Consider the following 23,097-nt stretch of genomic DNA (forward strand, 5'->3'; position numbering starts at 1 on the left):
AACCCCTCTGCACTCAAGGATCACAACCCGGACACACCCCCCCCCCTCCATCCCTCTCAGGTGACTCCTCTGAAATAGACACTTATCAGGTTGTCAATATGCTCCTGTTGCAGAAGACAGGCTTTCATCTCATAATCTTATCTGGACGTGACAGACATTGTTCTGCACAGTCTATAAATATGGCTCTCTCTCACAGGTTTTCCCATTAATTTGGGGGGGTTTAAAGTGACTGATTGTAGCTACTCATATAGTCTATAGTACGCACTTTCACCCAATACACATGAGTGCGAAATACTCACTCGGTTACATTTACAATCATTTAGAAACTTTGTGAATCAATTGTAGGCTAGCCTACTTAGGACTTAGGGTTAAGGTAAGGTTAGGTTAGGGTTATAGGGTTATGGTCTTATTTAGGAGTAGCCTAGTTTTACAGTTAGGGTTAGGGTCCTACTCAGGATTTAGGAGTAGCCTAGTTTTACAGCAACATACTATTAATTTTTACTATTCATGGATGTACTTTTACTTCGGCTCTTTTACCTTTGGGCCAAATGTAAAAGAGTGGCTATATTCCACTTACCCCTTTCTTCTATTAAATGCACATTCTGTTTGTTTCATTTATTCTCTCAGAGAAATAAACTTCAGACAATTTTGTTTATTTCTATAAGAGGACTTACCTTTTTTTTATATATAATTTTAGGTGGGCTAATTAAATTCTGGATTGCATGAAGTAGCTCTTTACTTCATTTACTTTACTCAAGCAAATCTAGATTGTTGGACTTGTAACAAAGTATTTCTACATTGTAGTATTGATACTGTTACTTAAGTACAACATTTGAGTACTTTTTCCACCACTGATGGAATGCCATTCCCACCATCAATCCATTCCATCCACCATCATGGGAAAACTGGGAGGACACTTTAGACTAGTCTGATCTGGCCGCGGGAGCGCGCTTGCGCGTTCCTGGAAAGCTTTGGAAAGTTTCCCGAGAGTTGAGTTTAGTTTAGTACTCCGAGAAAGGACCTCAGTAGCGCACGGACTCACTCAACGTAGCAATTTACATTTATATTGCGTGAAGTTTATAGTTTAATATTTGTGGAGTGAAAGGCTGTAGCCTAATTCATCTATGTTGGATATTTGTGGAGATAACTCACTGTGTGGATATTGTGGAACTGTACTCGCGGAGGCGCACAAGTAAGTATAATGAGAATTGTTTGGTTTGGATTGTGGCATTATTAAAATAGGCAGAATATAGCTAAAGTGTCAAGTCGTTTGTAAATCTAAACTAAAGATGAAACATCGCTTTGTTATTCATATAGCTTAAATTAAGGTTGGGCTCGTTAAATCAAACCTGTGACAGGTTTTGTAAATCACATAGGCTATCTATCTTATCTACTATAGGGAGGGACTTGTTACGGTTATTACACTGACACTTGGCAAATAACATGTTTGAAATTATGAATTATAACTTGTATAGGTCTTATTGCAACAACAAAAAATCCTACCATTGAACCACGTTGAACTCGATGAACGGTGGCTTGATGGATTTCGTTGTGCACTCATGTGGTGGTGGTTGGTTGGCCACTCACTCACTGGAACAATTTGGCAATCAATTGTGTCAAAAGTGGTAAAGTGCTCTAATTCTTACTAGTCACGCTATTATGGAGTTCTGGGCTAAATCTAGAGACTACAACCATGTTAATGATTGGAGGCTTTTTCAGACACTTGAGTCCTATGAGTCATTTGTAATTGCATAGAGATAGACTAATCCATCCCAAAACTTGCTGGTGCAAGTGTGTAGGCTACAATAATGCTCTTAGATTTGTTTTGTTTATTTGATCAGAGGTGACTGACCTCCCACAAGGACAAAACAGACACTGTAGTGTGGGCAACTCTTGTACATTAACAGTTAACTTCAAGCTGGCACTAAACACATTTTTTCTGCCACACAAACTATGAGGTGTTCATTTGTGCCAGAGTGAAGTTAAATGTTAATTTACTGTATAGGTGCTAAATGAAATTGATCTCCAACTAATGTCATTGGGGCTGTTTTCACTCTTTCATGGCCATTGCCAGAATCTCAGCTGTGACAAAGTACTTCAAATACTTTCCAGGATTTCTATGTAGCCAAACCTGTAGCCCCCTTCTCAGTGCTGTGGTTACCTGTAGCCCCCTTCTCAGTGCTGTGGTTACCTGTAGCCCCCTTCTCAGTCCTGTGGTTACCTGTAGCCCCCTTCTCAGTCCTGTGTTTACCTGTAGTCCCCTTCTCAGTCCTGTGGTTACCTGTAGGCTGTAGCCCCCTTCTCAGTGCTGTGGTTACCTGTAGCCCCCTTCTCAGTGCTGTGGTTACCTGTAGCCCCCTTCTCAGTGCTGTGGTTACCTGTAGCCCCGTTCTCAGTCCTGTGTTTACCTGTAGCCCCCTTCTCAGTGCTGTGGTTACCTGTAGCCCCCTTCTCAGTGCTGTGGTTACCTGTAGCCCCCTTCTCAGTGCTGTGGTTACCTGTAGCCCCCTTCTCAGTGCTGTGGTTACCTGTAGCCCCCTTCTCAGTCCTGTGTTTACCTGTAGCCCCCTTCTCAGTGCTGTGGTTACCTGTAGCCCCCTTCTCAGTGCTGTGGTTACCTGTAGCCCCCTTCTCAGTGCTGTGGTTACCTGTAGCCCCCTTCTCAGTGCTGTGGTTACCTGTAGCCCCCTTCTCAGTCCTGTGGTTACCTGTAGCCCCCTTCTCAGTCCTGTGTTTACCTGTAGTCCCCTTCTCAGTGCTGTGGTTACCTGTAGCCCCATTCTCAGTCCTGTGGTTACCTCATGTGTGTCCACCTGTAGCCCCCTTCTCAGTCCTGTGCCATGGTTACCTGTAGCCCCCTTCTCAGTCATGTGGTTACCTGTGTGTCCCCTTGCTTCAGATGTCTTCATTTCAGTCTAATTAGAAGGAAGAAGAAGGCATGCATGTGGTGGAGGTGTGTGTGTGTGTGTGTGTGTGTGTGTGTGTGTGTGTGTGTGTGTGTGTGTGTGTGTGTACGCATGCAGTAGGGTGAAACCGAACAGGATGGAACAAGCTGTTCAAACAGCCAATGAAGGAGAGAGAGAGAGCTAGGGTTCATCTCACAGCTAGTACTTTCCCAAAGACGCCTTGAACTTCCACTGAAAGTTGAACCCGAGGTTACATTCAGCTCCAACTGACTGCTGAAGCCACGCTAATGAAAGGACTTACAGGCCAGGTGTCACAATTAGCTCGCTGGCTAATTATGGAATATTTAGCTGAGGTCATCACCTTTTAGCTGAAAGAAAAGAAAAACAGAAATGGTTGCAACAAGAAACTACCAAGATGTTTGTTTGTGTTCAATAATGTGGTCTGAGGTTATTTATTTCACTGTTTTATTTTTTTCTCCTCTAGTCTAAAACCGGACCGACTGACTGACCTTTGAACTGGACCACACTGTGTGGTAGAGAGGGCATCCTTGGCTGAGCAGAGACTGTTGGCACACGGGGATTAGCCTCCATGCCACAGCTCTAAAGCCCCGTCAACCTGCCTGACCCCCTCTATGCTTATCAACCTGAGCGTGTCCGGCAAGGAGTCGTCCCGCGCCTTTCATGGAACGCCGCCTGCCGTCACCGTCGACCCTCCTCCACCTGCTTTCCCCGCCGCTGTGGAAGTGACTGCCATGGATATGCCGCCCGCCCCGGCGGAAACCACCAGCCCCCCGCCGCCTCCTCCTCCTCCTCCGCCACCTCCGCCGCCTCCCCCTCCACCGCCGCCCCCTCTGTCATCGCCGTCCTCGCCTTTTGACCGCGCGGACATCGCCCGCCGGAGCCGGCTGAGGAAGCTGAACTGGGAGCGCATCCCCAAAGAGAAGGTAACCCCCAGCCTTCCCTGCCACCTTCTCTCCCCAATGGATTCTAGCGAGTAGCGACTGACCAACATATATACCTACTGTGCAGACTTTATCTTGGTCACTCGTTCTCCTATTTTTTGTTTCATAGGTTCGGTTTTTCTTGACCTCAAAATGTCAAGGATGTAATTTAGATGGCGTGTTATTTAGACAGATGCCAGGTTCACTGTTTAACTGCTATTCTAGAGTTTCAATGTACGTAATGTTATAGCATTGACGACAGATGCTAGGGTCCTTGTTTACCTAGAATCCTATAGTTTTGATGTAGAAGTCTTGAATGTGTGTTGTTTAGACAGACGCTGGTTCATGGTTTACCTGATATCCTTAGGCTAGGTTCTCGAGGCACTACACTATTCTCTGCATTGTACACATGTGTTTTATTTACCTTGCTTATCCCATTTTAGGCGGGAACCCCTTTTGGTGTTCGCATTATGCTATGCTTAAGCTATTGAAAAATAGCAGATCTACAAGCTCATAGCGCGCCACCGAGTGGCGTGCTACGAGCTTGTAGGTCTGCTATTTTTTTTTAAATCGAAGAACCACTGACATAGAAACATAGCCTTTTCAGAATGTAGAAGACAATTTTAGGATCTGATCTCGGGTCAGAATTGGTTATTGTAAGTGGCTCTGGAGAAGAGAGTGTCTGCCGAATGCCTGACTTGTGTAAACCGTAACCAAGGTGGAGGGGCGGAAGAGCGTGTGGAGCGGAGCGGTGACGGGGGAGGACGAGTTCCCCATCGACCTGCACTCCCTGGACGAGCTGTTCTGCCAGCGGGACGCCCGGCCTGCGGACGGCTCCGGCAGTCTTCGGCGGCGCTCCGTCCTGCTGCACTGCGGCTCCCCCCAGGAGAGCACCGGCACAGAGCAGGTCAGAGGGCGCACCGCATGGCACCCCACACGGTGCTTTGTCTCATTTTGGGACCTTTTTAAGACGTGGTTGTAAAACGTAGACTCTATTGTCCTGTTTGCAGAGGTTCTCAAGGACCCACCACACATTGATATGTATTTGGCCACAGGCCAGCCGTTTGAAAATAGAAAATGTCTTCTGCCATGGACCCCCCGCAAGAGAAGATGTGTAGAAAAGAAGAAAAAAAAGACCCCCTTGAAATCCTTCAAGGAGCCCTGGGGGGGTCCCATTTTGAGAACCAGTGTTGAGTGTCCTAATGATCAAAGCGTTTGACTTGTTTCTGTCTTTTGTTTTGTTCTCACAGAAACTGTTGGACGCCAAGCGCAGTATGAACGTGGGGATATTCCTGCGTCAGTTCAAAACGTAAGCCTCTCGTCTTGACGGACTATCTGTTACACCGTGCGTGATTCTGTGTCTCTTTCTGGACAAAGTAATTGCGACCATATGGACCTTTTGGGTTTGTGCTTGCTGGAGGTCATATGCATCAATCAGGTGTGCCATTAGTTTTAAGAGCAGGAAACAGAAGTGTGTAGAACCGTGCCCAGGGGAAAACTAACGACACTTCACACTTTGAGCTGGACACTGGAGTACGGCTTCTGTCAACGACGTGTGTGAGTGAGTGTCAAGTGTGAAGACCCATTAAGCGATGGGTTGTCTGATGTTTGTGATGTTCGGGGTCCGAGGAGGGAGACAGCAGGTGGAGGGAGTTTTCACCCTTGGCTGCGAGGCTGGGGATCTTGAAGGAAGGTTGATGGGTGAGGGGCAACGTTTAGGCTGTAGACGGTCATCCCTAACGGTCAGAGTTGTCACCTGCTGTGTAAAAGCTGACCCCCCTGTGGAGAGACAACCCTGCTGGAGACTTGTCGTATTCATCTCCTCTTAAAAGCCACTGGCTTCAGGATGTTTGCCTGGTTCAAACAGGGGCTTCGCTTTCTCATTAATGAGTGGCTAAGTAATCAGGAAATCAGGCACATTTTGAAGCACTTAAGCCCTATTTTAGACTTTGGCTATTCGGAAATGGCACACATCTGCAAGCTCACGGCGCGTTTCATTCCAATGTGATACGTTGAAATTAAATGGTGAAAGGTTTTCGCTGCTATATATGGTCAACATTGGGACGACAGGGTGAAAAGTAGTTAATGTGTCATCTCATATTACTTTATTTCTGGCAGAATGACTGATGTTGGCTTTGTAGATAATATCTACATTTATGATATGATGAAAGAGGGAAGCGAGGCAAAGCCCTGCAGAGCCGGTATGTTGTCGTGTCTTGCTCATGTGTACACCAGAGGTGGTTCAATTGTGCACATACTAATTGAAGAGCGGGCCTCTTCTAAACTAGATTTGTCAAGACTTGTAAGAAGTAAAGCCATTATGTGAGATGAGCTGCTTCTATACACAAAACCCTGGTCCCGTCATCAGGAGGAGTGTATTTGCCATGTGTCTGTGTGACCGGGCAGCACAGAGACCGCCCCACTTCTGAAATAAGGGTGCAGCTTCAACAAAGTCCTCCCCCCCCCCCCCCCCCCTCCTCTTATTTTGGCAGACACTTCTGTTTCCTACCTTCTCATTACTGTCATGTTTCTGCTATGGGCAGTTATTGAATTCAGTGTTTTTTAAACACGGGAAGGACAAAAGAAAACCACCGCTCTCTTTGAGTGCCTGTGAAAATGAAAGAACAGAGTTACTCATTCTTAACTGCACTTTTGATGTCGATCCCTTCAGAGTTAACATTAGAATAGTGAGGTGAGTGATGAGTTGAGTCCATGGTGAGTGTGGGGGGGAGGGGGGTGTAGAATAAAGGAAACTTTTAGTGTAACACACAAAGTGGGGTATGACTACCTAAGATAGGCTGAGTGATTTGGCAGAGGGGAGAGGAGAGCAAGTGTGTCTGTGTGGGAGTTGGGCTGGCATGGTGGACACATGTGAAGCAAGACAAGAGTTCAAACGTTCAGGGGCAGCTCTCATGTCTGTCCTCTGCTCTCCAATGACACCTTGACATCCTGTGCGTGTGTGTGTGTGTGTGTGTGTGTGTGTGTGTGTTTGTTCAGTACAGACGCCACAGTAAGTCGCCAGTGTGGCGTCAAAACTCCCTCTACCCTAACAGTCAAGATTGATAAGGGTTGTGTGTGTGTGTGTGTGTGTGTGACTGTGTGTGTGTGTGTGTGTGTGTGTGTGTGTATGCATGCAGGATAGTTGAACAAAGTCAATGCTGCTCACCTCGTTGACAGTAGTGTACAATTTAGAAGTATTTGTACTTTACTTGAGTATTTTCAACTTCCAATACTTCTACTCCACTAGCCACTACATCTCAGATCGAAAAAATGTACTCTTACTCCACAACATTTATTTGAAAAGTTTAGTTACTAGTTGCCATATATACATTTGAAAATAGCCGGTCTACAAGCTCACAACATGATCATCAGCTTGTAGAACTGCCATTTTCAAAAGATTATTTATTATACATTTGAAAACTATCTGGGACATTCTGAACAATGATTACTTTTGGTACTTTAAGTACATATTGATGCTAATACTTTTGTACTTTTGCTGAGGTACATTTTCTGAATTCTGGACATTTACAGTATTTCTGCATTGCGGTATTGGATATTTTTCCACGCGAGTACCTTTTCCACCACTGCTCGTCTAGTCAGCTTTTGGTAGAAATGAGTCATAATGTTCATCCGTTGCTTCTGTGATTGAATGAACTCCATCCACTCCATGGTGAATTACGTTTTAAAAACACATGAATGAATGAATGCAAACAAAGTGGATTCTACCCATCAGAATTTGTTAATTTTGTTTAACCTTTTCCGCCTGTTGGTGGCATTGTCGTGCAGATACTGATGTTGGTGACTATTGTTAGGTTATTATAGTTGGACCCATAAATGTGTTTATTTAAAATTTTTAGAAGTAGTGCAAATAGCAGATATATATATACTTTATAGGCTCACAACGTGTCCCATCACGGTGCATTGTGAGCTTTTAGATCTGCTTTTAACGCAGTTTTTGAAAATGGGTGCTTCATGATGTATTTGTGTTGAACAACACACACACACACACACCCAATCTCTCTTTTGGGTCTGGAGCTGAGAGGTGTTGGGAAACTCCTCTGTTCTAGAGTCATTGATGCTGTCCAGCTCCCGTCTCATTGCGTGTTTAAAGGCGATGTGGTCATGCTAAAGATGGGTGTGTTTTTTCCACAGCGCTGCTAAGGAGATAGTGGAGGACATCAGGCAGGGGGCCAGTGAGCGCTACGGGGCCGAGAAGCTCACCGAGCTCTGCAAGATGCTGCCTGACGTGGAGGAGGTAAATGTTGCTTTATGTCTGGTCTGACACTTGTAATTAAGTACATTTACTAAACAAGGAAGAACGGCTGCGTGCATGTCCGGGTGCTCCCGGGAGCTGTCCAAAAATGTATTACAGCTACTCCGTTTTATATCATTAAAAAGGAATGTGTATACACGTCCAAGGCAGTGAAGGCACATCCCGGTTTGATTAGAGAAGATGTGTATACACGTTTTTAGCATCATAGGTATTAAAATATAATGAAAATAGTGCATCTGTGAGAAACAAGCTTGAGGTTGTAGATCTGCTATTTTCACTATTAATATTATGAACACTTGAATTCAACACTTGAATTTAAAAGCGAGGGCTAGCTCCAGTACTATAACTCAAGTCCAAATTTGCCAGATCAACTTGAATGTTTCTTTGTCCAAGAAGTATCTATCTATACTTTGACTCAAGTAACTGGGGGGGGGGGGGGGAAACGCCCTTCATTACAACAACGACACTGACCAACCCCCCGCCCCACCGAACACCTGGTCTCCATTAGCATGATCAAGAGTTTACCATTACGCCATCCCGCCCGATGTCTGAGTGTTTCCTGACGAGGGACTTTGGTGAACGATATTATAAGTGACTGCTAACGACATGTTGGGTTTTGGGGTATTTCTTCTGCGCTGCATTCCAGATGTTATGCTTATTGTGTGTGTGTGTGTGTGTGTGTGTGTCAGGAGTCCCGTCTCAGGAGGTTCAAGGGGCTACGTGGAAGTCTGGGACAGCCCGACCTCTTCATGCTGCTGCTAGTGGAGGTCCCCAGGTACGTTCCAACCAGGTCACCGTGGTGTTTCCCAAACAATGGTTTTCGGACCATTTTTACTAAGAGTTTAATGCAGCCATTTTACTTTACCCAAATAATGTACCAGGTTTAGTGTGTGTGTGTAATATATATATATATATACTAAAGGCAGATTCCTTGTTTTTTGTTTCATTCTCACTTGTGTTCTTATTAGAGATGATTTGATCACCGTCTCTCTCTCTCTCTCTCTCTCTCTCTCTCTCTCTCTCTCTCCACGTCTAGTTTCCGTCTGCGTCTGGACACCATGATCCTGCAGCAGGAGTTTGACCCCGCCGTGACCTCTCTGTGTGTGGCAGCCAGATGTCTGAGGGAGGCGGCCCGAGGTAAAGTAACTGCAGGGGGCGCTATAATATGTAAACACGACACCTGTATGACTTGACCACTTCCCCTATTGAACTATGCAAATAGCAGGTCTACAACGTCCCAATGCTTTGCATCTCAACGCATTGTGAGCTGCTATAATATGGAAAATGAATCTTCTTCAAAGATTTTGAAAGGGTTCGCCTGTAATGGCGTGCCGAAAATGGGGACGCCAGCATTCATGTGGTTAAGTGCTCTTATTTGCATTTAGTCATGGTGTTTAGTGTTAGTGTTTAGTGTTTACGTGTGAAGCCAGAATGTAAATAGAACATGGCTTATACCAGTGGTTCCCAAAGTGGGGTCCGGGGACCCCAGGGGTCCTTGAGAGAGTTGGGTCCCCAGCTAAACAATAATTAAGAACCAAATGGACCCTTATGGGTCTGTAACTCAGAGTGTACAAATTGAATCAAATCGGCCCTAATGGTCCATTTGGTTCCATTTGCACACTCTCAGAGTTAAATTAACATCGATTTTACAATTGTGGTCTCAGAGATAGAAATGCCATTAAATGGGGGAACGTATTTCCTACCTAATTCACGACGTCAAGCCCTTGAAATGAAAATCACTGCTAGAGCCGTAAAAACCTTCTCTTATGGGGGTCCTTGGCATATATTTTCAAATGGGGGCTAATGAGTATAATTTTGGGGGTCCTTGACATGAAAAAGTTTGGGAAGCCCTGGCTTATACTATTGCGTATGTTGTCCATAGAAGGTAAGATTGGACATAGCTGCGGACACCTGTACAATTAATAAATTGGAAAATCATACAGTTTCTGTTTTACACTGGTTTTGAGTGCAGCCTTCAAGCTTGTCACACCGCGTTTGTGAGCTTGTAGATCGGCTATTTTGATTTTCACTACTTCTTAAAGATTTGCTTTCAAATTTATGGGATTTCTTAGACTTTTCTTTTATTTCTTCATGGAATTACTGTGAAGAAAATCACAGAATTGTGTTTTTAATTCATGGAAATGTTTCTGCTACTGCCTTAGTCCAGTGAATGACCTCATCCACTGATATATTATTGCTCATTCCCAGAACTGCTGAGCTGTCCAGAGTTGCACTCCATTCTCCGGTTGGTACTGAAGGCAGGGAACTACATGAATGCTGTGAGTATGCCTCTTAATAATTAGGTTTTATGATTTATAATATTCAAATGGAGTTATCCTAATACCGGGAAATACCCAATTCCCCCCATGTACTGTAGTCCCTTATCGCCAGTGGTGTTTTGGTTGTAGCACGGGTTGCCACGCCGTGGGCCCGGTATTGTTTTTCACACGCAGGTACGAAACGGGGTTACTGTTGTTTTATGGTCGTTTGAATTATGGGAAATTGAGTCCCAATTCATTACAATTTGCGGGGGTGGAGCACTTCCTGCTCCGTCCTGTTGTTGTGGTCGGCACTTTGGAATATGTTTGAACACTACGACAAGCGATTACACCGTTTTTAAAGTGGATTTTCATGACGAGCAACTCAGCGGTCAGCGTAGTGGCGCTTCAAAGGTAACTTAAAACACGGCAGTAAAACCTGAAACACGATCGTTTTATCCCGGCTTTAATACCATTTTAGCCATCCACGAGAAGCATGAGATTTGGCTGCGTACCCCCATCTGAAAATATCTTGTTTCAGGGACCTCCTGAAGCAAAGATTTGAGTTAAAAATGTTCGCTTTAAAAATATATATACCTGTATTTAAATTTCAAAAATGGTTTAAAAAATAGCAGATCTACGAGCTTTTTATCTAAAATCTAAAAGGACACAGACAGGCAGGAGTCCGGGTGGGGGTTCGAGAGCGTCACTCAAGACCGTGCACCTGGGTTTTTTGTAATGCTGTTTTCATTGTTTAGTTTAAACGCATCACGATGTTGTGAGACGGTAAGAGACTGACCCTGTGCTTGACCTCGCAGGGTGGATACTCGGGCAACGCTGCCGGTTTCCGAATCAACTCGCTGCTCAAGCTGGCGGACACCAAGGCCAACAAGCCTGGCATGAACCTGCTGCATTTTGTGGCCATGGTAAGAACTTTGGCTGTGAGAAGAAGACACTGAGCAGGTGCTGCATGAAAGAAACAATAACACACACACACACACACACACACACACACACACACACACACACACACACAACTTTTGTTAACATAAATACATTGAATAAGAAGCCTAGGGGGCTATTCGTTTCACCTCCCTTTCCAAATATATATTCAGTAAAGGCTACTATTTATCGTTGTAAACCTGTTGTTTTATTTCAACAATACATTTTACAGCTTTACGTTTTATATAATGACTATCCGTTCAGTTTTTGTTTTCAATACTCTTTATTGTAGCCACACTGTCCCACAGTCCAAATAAGTTCCATCAGCAGCATCAGAAAATGACTCGCTTGCTTCTTTTTGAAACGATAGCTGGAATAATCATTTGTCTCGTCGTCCGCAGGAAGCGGTGAAACGGGACCAGAGCTTGCTGTCCTTCCCCAGCCAACTGGGCCACGTCGGCTCCGCCTCCAGGTCAGTCTTTTCCCAAAACATGGATCTGATCAGTGGTAGCCTGGGCAGCATTCCTTTAAAACATGGATCTGATCAGTGGTAGCCTGGGCAGCATTCCTTTAAAACATGGATCTGATCAGTGGTAGCCTGGGCAGCATTCCTTTAAAACATGGATCTGATCAGTGGTAGCCTGGGCAGCATTCCTTTAAAACATGGATCTGATCAGTGGTAGCCTGGGCAGCATTCTTTTAAAACATGGATCTGATCAGTGGTAGCCTGGGCAGCATTCCTTTAAAACATGGATCTGATCAGTGGTAGCCTGGGCAGCATTCCTTTAAAACATGGATCTGATCAGTGGTAGCCTGGGCAGCATTACTTTAAAACATGGATCTGATCAGTGGTAGCCTGGGCAGCATTCCTTTAAAACATGGATCTGATCAGTGGTAGCCTGGGCAGCATTCCTTTAAAACATGGATCTGATCAGTGGTAGCCTGGGCAGCATTCCTTTAAAACATGGATCTGATCAGTGGTAGCCTGGGCAGCATTCCTTTAAAACATGGATCTGATCAGTGGTAGCCTGGGCAGCATTCCTTTAAAACATGGATCTGATCAGTGGTAGCCTGGGCAGCATTCCTTTAAAACATGGATCTGATCAGTGGTAGCCTGGGCAGCATTCCTTTAAAACATGGATCTGATCAGTGGTAGCCTGGGCAGCATTCCTTTAAAACATGGATCTGATCAGTGGTAGCCTGGGCAGCATTCCTTTTCGGGTTTATGATCCGGTCGGGAGCGTCATCTTGTAGTCATTGTTTTGTAGTCATCAGCCCGGAACCCTCAATCTGGAACTTCCTTTCCCTCAAACCGGAAGAATAATACCTTCCCAATAAAAGCCTTGATGCGGTGTAGAGACTTTTGTTATCCCACAGGGAAATACTATTCTCATCGCAGGCTACGAGAGAACTAGTCCCGCTTTTATTGGGAAAGTATTATTCTTCCGTTTTGAGGGAAAGGAAGTTCCAGATTGAGGTTATCCGGCTTGAGGACGTAACGATATTATCCGCTCCCGACCGGATCACACGACAATTTAGTAACACAGACCAGACTTTCCTCCGAGGTGAAAAGCCAGGTGACGCGAAGTTAGATCAGATTTATTAGATTTTTTAGTAGATTTATTGAGTAAAATTATCAATACGGCAATGTAGATATATTCTGTTATGTTACAAGTAAAAGTCCGGAGTTCAAAACCCCACAAGGGTCCGTTTGGAGCCCCTGGTGGTCCCCAAACTCCCAACCTGACGTTGAGAACCCAGGGCATTTCTCGATAGCGTCGGTACACTCCAGCTGACTGTAAAAACACAACATCACAACGTAGCTCTGTTGAGTTTCTCTATCGGTGCTTTATGTCCAGCTGTTAGCAATAGGAATCTGGCTGCATGAAAGTGGGTCATGACTGCATTGATAATCGGAGCCAGTATTCTATCTCTGCTGGAGAGTTGGAGTGCTGTTTCTATTACCTTTCTTCCATGCTCTAGTCTAGAAATCAGAACAAGGTGCTAAAACAGCGAACTGCCGACGCTTGCTTTCGGCATATAACCCCCTCCCCAAACAAGATATACAGTATTAGAAATGCTAATAGCATATGGATTAACATCGTCACTGTCGGGCAGAAACCTACTATCAAACGTTTTCAACTTTTTATGTTTTTTATGTCATACTACACTACTACAGTGTCACTGTACTATGACAACGCATCGCCACTCGTTATGAGCTATTTTAGAAAGGTTTTTAAAGTGAGAGTGGTTATTAAGTGTGTGTGGTTTTATAAATAAATGAAATAAAGTATTAACAAGAGCTTAATACTATAAATAACTACATATGACCAATTGGAACACTTTTTTTTCCTTTTCCTGAAATGAGTAACCGTTTTGTACATATGAGGTTTTCACCTGACAGCAATGTTATTGTATGAATGAATGAATGATTGATTGATTGATTACTTTATTAGACAGAAATGTGAAACGGTAACAGTCGAACACTCAAACACAAAAGATGGCACCAAAAAAGGTCCTTACAGTCTTGTTTCCATTTGGGTCCTAGGCCTATGTATTCAATTAATAAACTGACAAAATGTCATCACAAAATGTAAAAACACTATTTGATGTCAATCCCATTTTAAATTGCATATTTCTTTCCTCCAGCTGGAGTCAACCTACAGTAGGCTAGCAAAATGGGTTGAAAGGAGGGGGGTCATGGGCCCCAGGCCGAGAAGTAGTCGAATTCATTTGTTTTGGGAGGTTAGAAGCTTAGTCTTAACCCATTTAGGATGGGAACCCCTTTTGCGATTTTTCCCTTTCAAGACGGGAACCCTTTTTGGGTTAGTTGTTGCTATGTACAATTACAATGCAACATATTTCTTTTGTAATCTTTGAATAAATATTTGAAGTTTTTCAGAAAACGGGTCAGGGTTTAGAAGGCATTTTTAGAATCGGCCTCAAGTCTAAATGTTGAGAATGTTGCAGAACCAAGAGGTGGAAACATTCAAAGTCAAAGGATTACAAGTGTCCATTCTTGTTCTCCCCAGGTTGTGTGAAGAGTCTGTGTTGGAGGACCTGTCTAGGTTACAGAGCAGACTGCTGGCCCTCAGCGTCAACACCCAGACGGATGCAGTGATCCAGCGGCAGACACTGCCCTTCCTGGAGGTACGATAAATACACTGTCTACTGACCCACAACTAGACCTGTCACAATTATTACATAATCGCCTAATCGCGATTATGTGAGACAATCGCAGTCATTTTGCATAATCGTCATAATAGTTTCCATGTTGAAAGATGTTAATACATTTTCAAACATTTAAAAAAGTAAGGGGACTGGCTCACATTGCGTCACATAGCGACACTGTGACACATTGTATAAGCTTGTGGATTGGCTATATGTACATAGCCAATTGGCTATATGTTGTGGATTGGCTAATATGTTGTTCTGACCCTCACGGCAGGATTTGCAGTGTTGTAAGTCTACAGTTTGGTTCACCAGGAAACTTTATTTCACTGCATGTCCTCTGTTCTACCAATTGTGTTCAGCTGGTGTGCCAGGTCCCACCACTTCCTGAGTAGACACCTAGTATGATAAGGAAATCAACTTCCTGGTAGGATGGAAAACCAGAAGTACTCTGGTCTCCCAGGACCGGAGTTAAGAATTTCAATTCGGTATGTATTATAGTGTCAAATAAAAACAAGTTGTCTCAAGACACTTTACTCGACAAAACATAGCCTCCCCCTTAACTGGAAGAAACCCTAGACCCAGGCTCTAGGGTGGGCCATCTGCCTTGACCGTGTCTGAGGGGAAAGAGCGAGGGAGAGAGAAGATAAATTGAGAGTGGGAGGGAGAGAGAGTGATGCAAGCAATAGCAAAAATGGCAGTAACAATATTAAAATCCCTGCTGTGCTAAGAATTGGATCAAATGCTTTGTGATTTCCCTTTGTGCTCAGATGGCAGAAGAGCGGCTGAAGGAGGCAGAAGACGAAGTGGAGGGCATGAGGATGTCCAGTCAGGCTCTGGTGGAGTTCTTCTGCGAGGACGACACTTTCAAACTGGAGGAGGCTTGTCGCGTCTTCCATTCCTTCTGCCACCGTTTCCAAAGAGCCGTCCAGGTCAGACCCGTGAGATGAATGCAAATGTGTGATTGAAAGATACAGATTGTCCTGAGGCACATAGTCAAATAATGCCCTTCCTGTAAATTCCCATGGATGGGGCGCCCGCTGGCTAAGTGGTCGCATATAGGCTTTGCCCTTACAGCGTGTTGTGTGTTCCAGTCCCGTTCATGAAGACCTTTGCTGCATGTCTCTCCTCTTCTCTCTCTCCCTCTTTCCTGTCTAGCTTTACTTGATACTATTAATAAAGGCAGAAAAGCCACAACTGATTTCAGTCATTTGGATTCCATAGAATCCAGCCAGCATGTCTTCTATGGAAGCGTGTTGCCCAGCAAAAATAGCCTAGATAGCTCCTAGATAGGCTCTATTTTTGGTTATTATTTTAAGATTAGAGCATTTGAAGTGGTCAAACTAGCACTATGTTCAGAAGAATCTTACATAAAATATTAACAGTCTCCATATATTTCACATAAAAGCAAAAGTTAAAGCCTCAATCTGCGATTTCTTCCCCTGTTTGGCAGTATGTAGAACAGCAGGAAGAGTATTACTAATACATCATAAATTTAAATATTGTGGAAATTGTTTAGGAATCCATGCTAGTGTGTGTGTGTGTGTGTGTGTGTGTGTGTGTGTGTGTGTGTGTGACCATTAGGACTTGGTCATACAAACATTTTCAGTCTTGAGGTTTTATTTTGCTTTAATCCGTGTGTGCCCCAGGAGAACGCAGAGCGGGAGCTGAAGGAACAGAAACGGCTTGAGCGCGAGCGGGAGATGGGGGAGAAGCGCCGCTCCGTGGCCGTGTGCACGGGGCTGGAGCTGGGTCTGAGGCCGGCCAGCAAGGGGCCTCGCGGCGAAGAGAGCCCGGACGACCTGGAGAGACTACTAGAGCGGAACCTGAGCCACACCTGGAGCCGACGGAGCCTGAGGAGCACTGAGCACCGCAGGCACTCCCATCACCTCATGAACTATACCGCCCACCTGCAGAGTTCATCCACCCTTAGGAACTTCCCAGAGCTGGGCAGCAGTCCCACGTCAAGTAACGTGAGTGATGTCCCTGACCATCACGCAGCTCCTGGGATTTGTAGTTCCCCGCTGAGCGAGAGGGAAGCTCCTCCCACTGATGGCAGGATGCAGACCAATCAATGCCATGCGGGCGGCCAGAATGTGGAGGCGGTACAGGCCTCACACATTGCTGAAGTCAGTCCATCTCAGAGTCAGCATGGCCTTTGCTTCAAGGTCACACAACAGAGGCCCGACAGAATATCGTATGTTTCGCAAAGTCAGTGTGAAGTGGCTACTACGCAAACACACAGACCTAAATATGAAGTGACTCAAATCCCACATACACAGAGTACTGTAATGACCACTGAACCTTCATCCAGTTCCTGTACCAGCACTGTCACTGATACTACTACCCTGGGTGTTAAAAGCCAGAACTCTGCTCTCAGACACATGTTTGGCCAGCCTGTATCAGACACTACTCACTGGCCACAAAACAAGTCCAAAGACACTTCAGTTAACGAGTCTGCACCGAACTCCGTTCATATCACGGGAATACTCTCTCGTTGCGATGCCAGGGCTGTGTCTTCAGCTCGCCAGTCCTCAGAGAGTCGGTCAGAATCCTTCATGGCTACAGATGGTCCAGCTGGTACACACATGCGGCCAGAGGACGAAGAGGAACCGAGCCAGCCTGCTGCTAAACCTAGCGCTCTCCAATTGAGCCTTGTGCCTGAAGGAGGGCTAACAAGGCAGACAGACGTGCAGTCGGCCTGCACGCCCGTGGAGAACTGGATGTCTTCCAGTCTGCCAAAGCTGAGCCCACAGCGAGCGCAGGAGTACCCCGACCTTCCGAATGCAGAGCGGGAGAAAGACACGTCTTATACTCGTGTGGGCGAGACACTGGAGTGCCACACTCTGGTGAAAGGCCTACGATCATATGATGCCTTGTCACGTCCGGCAACTCCACTACCGCGACCCGCACCCAGCCTCTGCTCTAAGTGGAGGAAAGAGAGGGACGCTGACTTTAGAGAGGGGGCGGTCTTGACGTCGCCTAAGGGGGATTCTGGGACCGCCAAGACACCCGTGCGTAGTGGAGTAGGAGCCAAGCGAGGCCTTGTTTCACGCACAGGGCCTTCCAGTAGCACAGGCATTCCTAGGGTTCGCTCCAAAACAGAGCCCACAAACAGAATCCAAGCCCCACCCGACCCACCCACCACACCTCGCCGCCTGGCCGCTCCTCGCACCGTATCCATGCGTTCCTCTCCCATCGCGCGGCCCACCGGCGTACAGCCAGAGGTCAAACGAAGCAACAGTGCCAGGGAGAGGACGCAGGCGGCAGGCGAGCTGCAGACTCCCGGAGATTCCACCCTGACCCGTAGGACCTCAGAAAGAGCGGTGCCACCGAAGGTCCCGGGCAGTCCCCAGCCGTCCTTCATCCGAGGGAGCCCCCTCCGTGTGTCCAAACGAGTAGCCCCGAACTCTGAGTGTCAGGCCCCGTCCCAGCCTCGCGCTGCCCACAGTCCGTCTTCCGCCACAGCCAAGACCATCCGCACGGCCGTCATATCTGCAGCCCGAAGCAAAGCCGCCAAGACTGCAAGCCCAGAGTCCCCCACTGCTGGCTCCAAAATCCCCGGTGCTACGCTTATTCCTGGGTCCAAAATGCCTCGCTCTACCCCAGCTCCAGCCCTCTGGAGGTGAGGGAACTTTATAGGTCAGTTTTCTAGTTTGTCCTCACTTTATGTCTTAACGAGCTTTTGCCTCTGTGTATGCGGGTATTCATGAACTGTATCTCAATATTTTTCTATTTGTATTGTTCAGTACGTGCTGGAGCATCATTCAGCTCTACTGAAGCCCTACATCAATGTTAAACTTAAATAGAATGTGCACATTGTCTTGAATGCATAAGGTCTCAATAGAGCTACATTTAGAACCCCCACATCCAACAGTGTCCTGTGCAGGCTATAGGGCACTGCATAGAGACGTGTTATTCATCTGCTCTCCATATATGAACGCCTTTAGTACGTTGGTATGTTGAGTAATTTATCAAAATGTTCCAAAAATGTCTGCTTGAGGTCTCATCAGTGTGTGACAAACGTAATTATTGAATTGTTTCATTTTCAGTGGCCTATAAAAAAACAAAATCCTATTATTGTGTTTAGTAATGACATTGACTGAATTGTCCAAAATAATGTAATGTTTTGTTTTGTTTTGTTTTTAACTGTGGGCTGTTGCTGCGAGATTATTGTTGTAAGCCTCACTTGGCCAGTAGCCCGACCTTCAACCGATACGATATTGAACTCATCATCCTTTATTATTCTGCGAGGTCTCATTGTTCTGATGCACTTTACAAAACTGAAGAAGAGGCCGTGTGAAGAAGATCACTGTCAATCTTCTGCTGTTGCCATGTTTGAAAAGAGCAAGAGATATTATAACTTAATTGAAAAGTATGAGTTGTTGTTATTGTTTGTTACGGTGCATTTGTAAATAAGAGAAGATGAAATAAAGAATGTAATCGTGGCCTGTGAGAAAATTGGTGTCCATGTCAAAGTGACAGTCCTATATATTCACAGCTGTGCTTCCTTTTGTATTTGGTGTGAAAGCCACAAGGTTTAAAGCCCCCTGTAATATATACCTCTCTTAACACACACACACACACACACACACACACTCCGGTGGGATGGTCATCAGAATTGTTTGTTTAGGGAGCCTTTATTTTCAAGTCCCGTCCACTTCCTCTGCCCTTCACCTCTGCTGTGTCTACTTAACCACTTAGGCCCTTTAGTACTGTATACTTCATCATACACCACACTGCAAAAATAGCAGACAAGCACAGCACGTTAACTTGTGAACTTGTACCGGCTACTTTTTATGTTTATGAAAACGTATAGGTGAAAGACGTTTTGAAAATGTGCCAAAAAATATGAATCCCACGGTTAATGTGATTAAATGTATCGTCGTCCCCTCACACACACACACACACACACACACACACACACACACTCGGTGGTGGTGGTTGTCATGGAGATGCTAGGCATCCCGGGAGAGTCTCTCAGCAGAATGGAAGGGTGCAAAGGGGGGTTGGGGTGCAGAGGGTGACAGCGGGTGCAGGGTCCCAGTGGGAAACGTCTCTTTATGGGGGCTGCAGTGACGCCAGCGCCTCTTGGGAAAGGCAATAAACTGGTGCCTCTTTGTTGTTCCCGAGTGTCCGGTTGTCGGTCAGCGCTGCCCTCTTAACCTGCCTCAGTGTATAGAAGAGGTGACATCATCAGCGGGACCCAGAGCACTCTTCAAGTGATCCTCTCTCTTTAAAGCTGCCTTTATCGTGACTTGGTGAGAATAATGCCATGGTGTCTAAAGGTGAATAAGTGATGTATGGGCTTTACAAACCAAGACCTTTTACTGACCCATCTCTGTGTGTGATGTATGTGCGTTGGTCAATTGTAAGTTGTAACAGACCCGGGCCTTTAGTTCATTGATTCTGAACCTTTGTGTGTGTGTGTGTGTGTGTGTGTGTGTGTGTGTACTGTATATAGGCTACTTATTTATTTACTGACACTCTTACCAGGGTATAGGCTGTAAAAATGGGACATCCAGAGTTCTCGGTCGCTGGCGTTCTTTTCTATCTGACAAGGTGCATCCCAGTCTCTTGGTGTCTGCCTGGAGATCCCACCGCCAGGTGTTTTTTTGGGCCAGCCGCTGTTTCTCTTCCCTTGAGGGTTCTAAGTCAGAGCCTGTCTGATGGTATTTGACCTTGGTTTGCATAGTGTGTGCACATATACATACATACATACATTTAATATTTAAAAGAAGAAGAAGGGAAAAAAACGACAATAAGCCTCTCTGACGTACTCACAGGTCCATTTGGTTCCAATAAGAACACTGACAGACCTGTGACTCCGTATTGATACCTGGGGATTTCGGAAATTACATTAAAAGGCAGCCAAGTCTATGGCCTTTTAATGCGTAAGAAACAGCACCACATGTGGCAGCCAAGTCTATGGACTTGTAATGTTTGTTTAGAGTACGATGTTTGTTTAAAGACAATAATGGAGCACAGAAGAAATAGATACAAATTCACCCAAATGTAACCTGGTTCCACCTGTACACCCACAGACCCTAACAGGAGCCCTCGTACAAGGTTTCTTCGACTATGCATGCACCTCTTGGTACCACAGCACCTCAAATTAAAGGCCCTTAAAACAAGGCTCCAGACTTCCCAAAACAACCAGGCTTCTACTGGGCCTCACCCTCTGAACCCACCTCACCCCTGCCCACTTTGACAAGCTGGAATGGCTTAGGGTTGACGACAGATTTGATACACCACAAAGATACCCATGTACCTGTCTAAATACTTCCTTAATGTCAATCAAGTCCACACCCACAACACCAGAGGGAGTTCAACAAACCATGTGCAACCCAGATTCGGCACAGACAAGGGACTAAATTATTTTTGCTCCTATGCCACCAAAATGTGGAACGCCCTACCAACAGTCATTAAGACATGTACATCCCTTGACTCCTTCAAAACCGCTCTCAAAGGGCACCTACTGTACGGACGGCTGCAATTCGAAATGACCCCTGTCAAATCTGTGTAATCTCTGTGTAATGCTTTATTTGGTCGTTCACTCACAGTTAACAGTTTCTGTATTGAGTTGTGCTTGAAATGTACTGTAATTCTGCAAACTGTTAATAAATACTTCAATCAACCAATCAATCAATCAATCAATTGGTTCATAACTAACTATCAAACATCTAGCTGGGCACCCAGTGAGTATTTTGTCCACCACTGTTTAATAGAAAGTGGAAACCACAAAGCAAGACTCAAGGGAGTAGGTCCACATGTAAACTGCATCCATCCTCATTCAACCTTCAGCTAAATGTTATGATGTAAGAAACGGCTCCTACCAGTGACAACATGACATATAGCTATGGGAAAACCTCCTTTCTGCAGATGTCACTTTTAAAATGCAGGTAAGGCTACTAATCAGTGCTTTGTAATCTACACAGCTTCAAAAAGACCCATGCTGTTATTGTTTAGGTCAAGGAGGTCAGCTTTTGGGATCAGCCCAACATTTGTCAAATTCCATGACATGGCACACCCACCCCTTCCCTTCCCCTGAACACTAATGTGATGATATTACACAGTGGTGGTCACTGGTGGACACTGAACAGTAACAAAATACATTTACTAGTGCATTTTGTTTTAATATTTGTACTTTACTTAGGTAGCCAGCTATTTGTATTTTTTGATATATTTACTTTAACTCCACATTTCAAAGACAAATAGTCTTTTGTACTATTTTTGACTCCACTGCACTTCTTGAAAAAGTACTAGGCCTACTTTATGAATTAACCACTTGTTAACCAACATGTTTGGGGTCATTTTTTTGTTGTTGTTAAGGACAGAGACATGCTTACAACGTTCACTAACTGATATATTCCTTTGAAATGTCTGGAAAATCTAAGATGTTAAATTTTAATAGAGCAATGCATTGATATTATAAAGAAATGTAGCCTACTTTGTTATTGTTAATACTATTACTTAAGTAAAACATTTGAATACTTACTGACAGCATCTCAAGTCTCATTAATAAATAAAAGAGTGTTTCAAAAGGTGAAAGGTTTTTTTTTTAAGTTCTGATTGATTAAAATACAACCAAAGATACAAAACACGCGACAGGGGGACCTAAAATAAAATAGCCTAATGAGTTATGTTTCTGAAATTCCAAAATGTAAAAATACCGTAGTTTGCAAGATGAATTCCAGAAATTCCCATCCGTCTACCAGTATCTGAATGTAGTTTTGTGGAGGGCGCCCTCTTTTGGAGACCATGATACTTTGCACCTCCTACCACTTCAGCTAGTCTCTAAATACAAATACGCAATATAATTTCTCATCATGTCCAGACTAGAGTAATAGTAAGAGAGTAGTCACGCCGCGACACTAGCGTTGACTCCCATTGTAACAATGGAATGCGAAAGTGCTCATTCTATCTATGGGATAGTTCCAGGCTTCCAGCCATAGGAGCAATGTTTGGAACTATAGCCCTTTTAGGCACCCGCTTTGCGGCGAGATCAAAGCGTGTTTGATTGATTGAAATATGTATTAACAGTTTGCAGAATTACAGTACATTTCAAGCACAAACTCAATACAAAGACTGTTAACTGTGAGTGGACGACCCAATGAAGCCTTACACTTGTTTACAACAGGGTCGACATTGTTCAATTCATTCAAAACATTTAGAGACAAACAAATATAACTTCTATGTAGTTAAAGAACAGTGTCGCTACTCTCCTACTCTACACACTCTGATCATGTCAACACACAAACATTCACTCACTCACACACACACACACACACACACACACACACACACACACACACACACACACACACAGAGGGGGGGGGGGGGGGGGGTTGGAGGCGGGGGATATAGAATCAGAGGAGAGAGAATATCTGAAATTATCAGAACTGATTGAACCAGAGCTGAACATGGTTACATCAGAATTCCAAATGCCGCAGTGTTCTGTCTCACTCTCCCTGCACCAATATCCCTCCGCAGTCCGCACAGAATTAGACTCACGTCACGTTGTTTCAATATGCTTTTTGTTTTCTCAAAGAATATCCACATCCATTCGTATAAAATTGATGCATTTTAATAAAAAATAAACTAAA

The 23,097-nt window shown here is 44.8% G+C and overlaps 1 protein-coding gene across 1 annotated transcript; it reads left to right on the plus strand.

The window, feature by feature from the left end:
* The first annotated feature begins 1,023 nt into the window (after nucleotides 1-1,023).
* On the plus strand, nucleotides 1,024-18,911 carry fhdc2 (FH2 domain containing 2). Its single transcript, XM_080774001.1, has 13 exons — nucleotides 1,024-1,192; nucleotides 3,391-3,850; nucleotides 4,566-4,754; nucleotides 5,098-5,156; nucleotides 8,000-8,102; nucleotides 8,810-8,895; nucleotides 9,157-9,257; nucleotides 10,329-10,399; nucleotides 11,197-11,304; nucleotides 11,722-11,792; nucleotides 14,353-14,470; nucleotides 15,262-15,423; nucleotides 16,141-18,911. Exons 2-13 carry the CDS (start codon nucleotides 3,539-3,541, stop codon nucleotides 18,118-18,120), a joined length of 3,360 nt encoding a protein of 1,119 aa, XP_080630127.1. The 5' UTR covers nucleotides 1,024-1,192; nucleotides 3,391-3,538; the 3' UTR covers nucleotides 18,121-18,911.
* The last annotated feature ends 4,186 nt before the right edge of the window (nucleotides 18,912-23,097 follow it).

This window comes from Protomyctophum bolini (assembly GCF_963924005.1).
Source record: "Protomyctophum bolini genome assembly, chromosome: 10".
Taxonomy (NCBI): domain Eukaryota; kingdom Metazoa; phylum Chordata; class Actinopteri; order Myctophiformes; family Myctophidae; genus Protomyctophum; species Protomyctophum bolini.

Coding starts and splice junctions, on each gene's coding strand:
- fhdc2 (XM_080774001.1), top strand. CDS start 3,539: ATGCTTATCAACCTGAGCGTGTCCGGCAAGGAGTCGTCCCGCGCCTTT. Junction 3,851..4,565: donor AGCGCATCCCCAAAGAGAAG/GTAACCCCCAGC, acceptor ACCGTAACCAAG/GTGGAGGGGCGGAAGAGCGT. Junction 10,400..11,196: donor CAGGGAACTACATGAATGCT/GTGAGTATGCCT, acceptor TTGACCTCGCAG/GGTGGATACTCGGGCAACGC.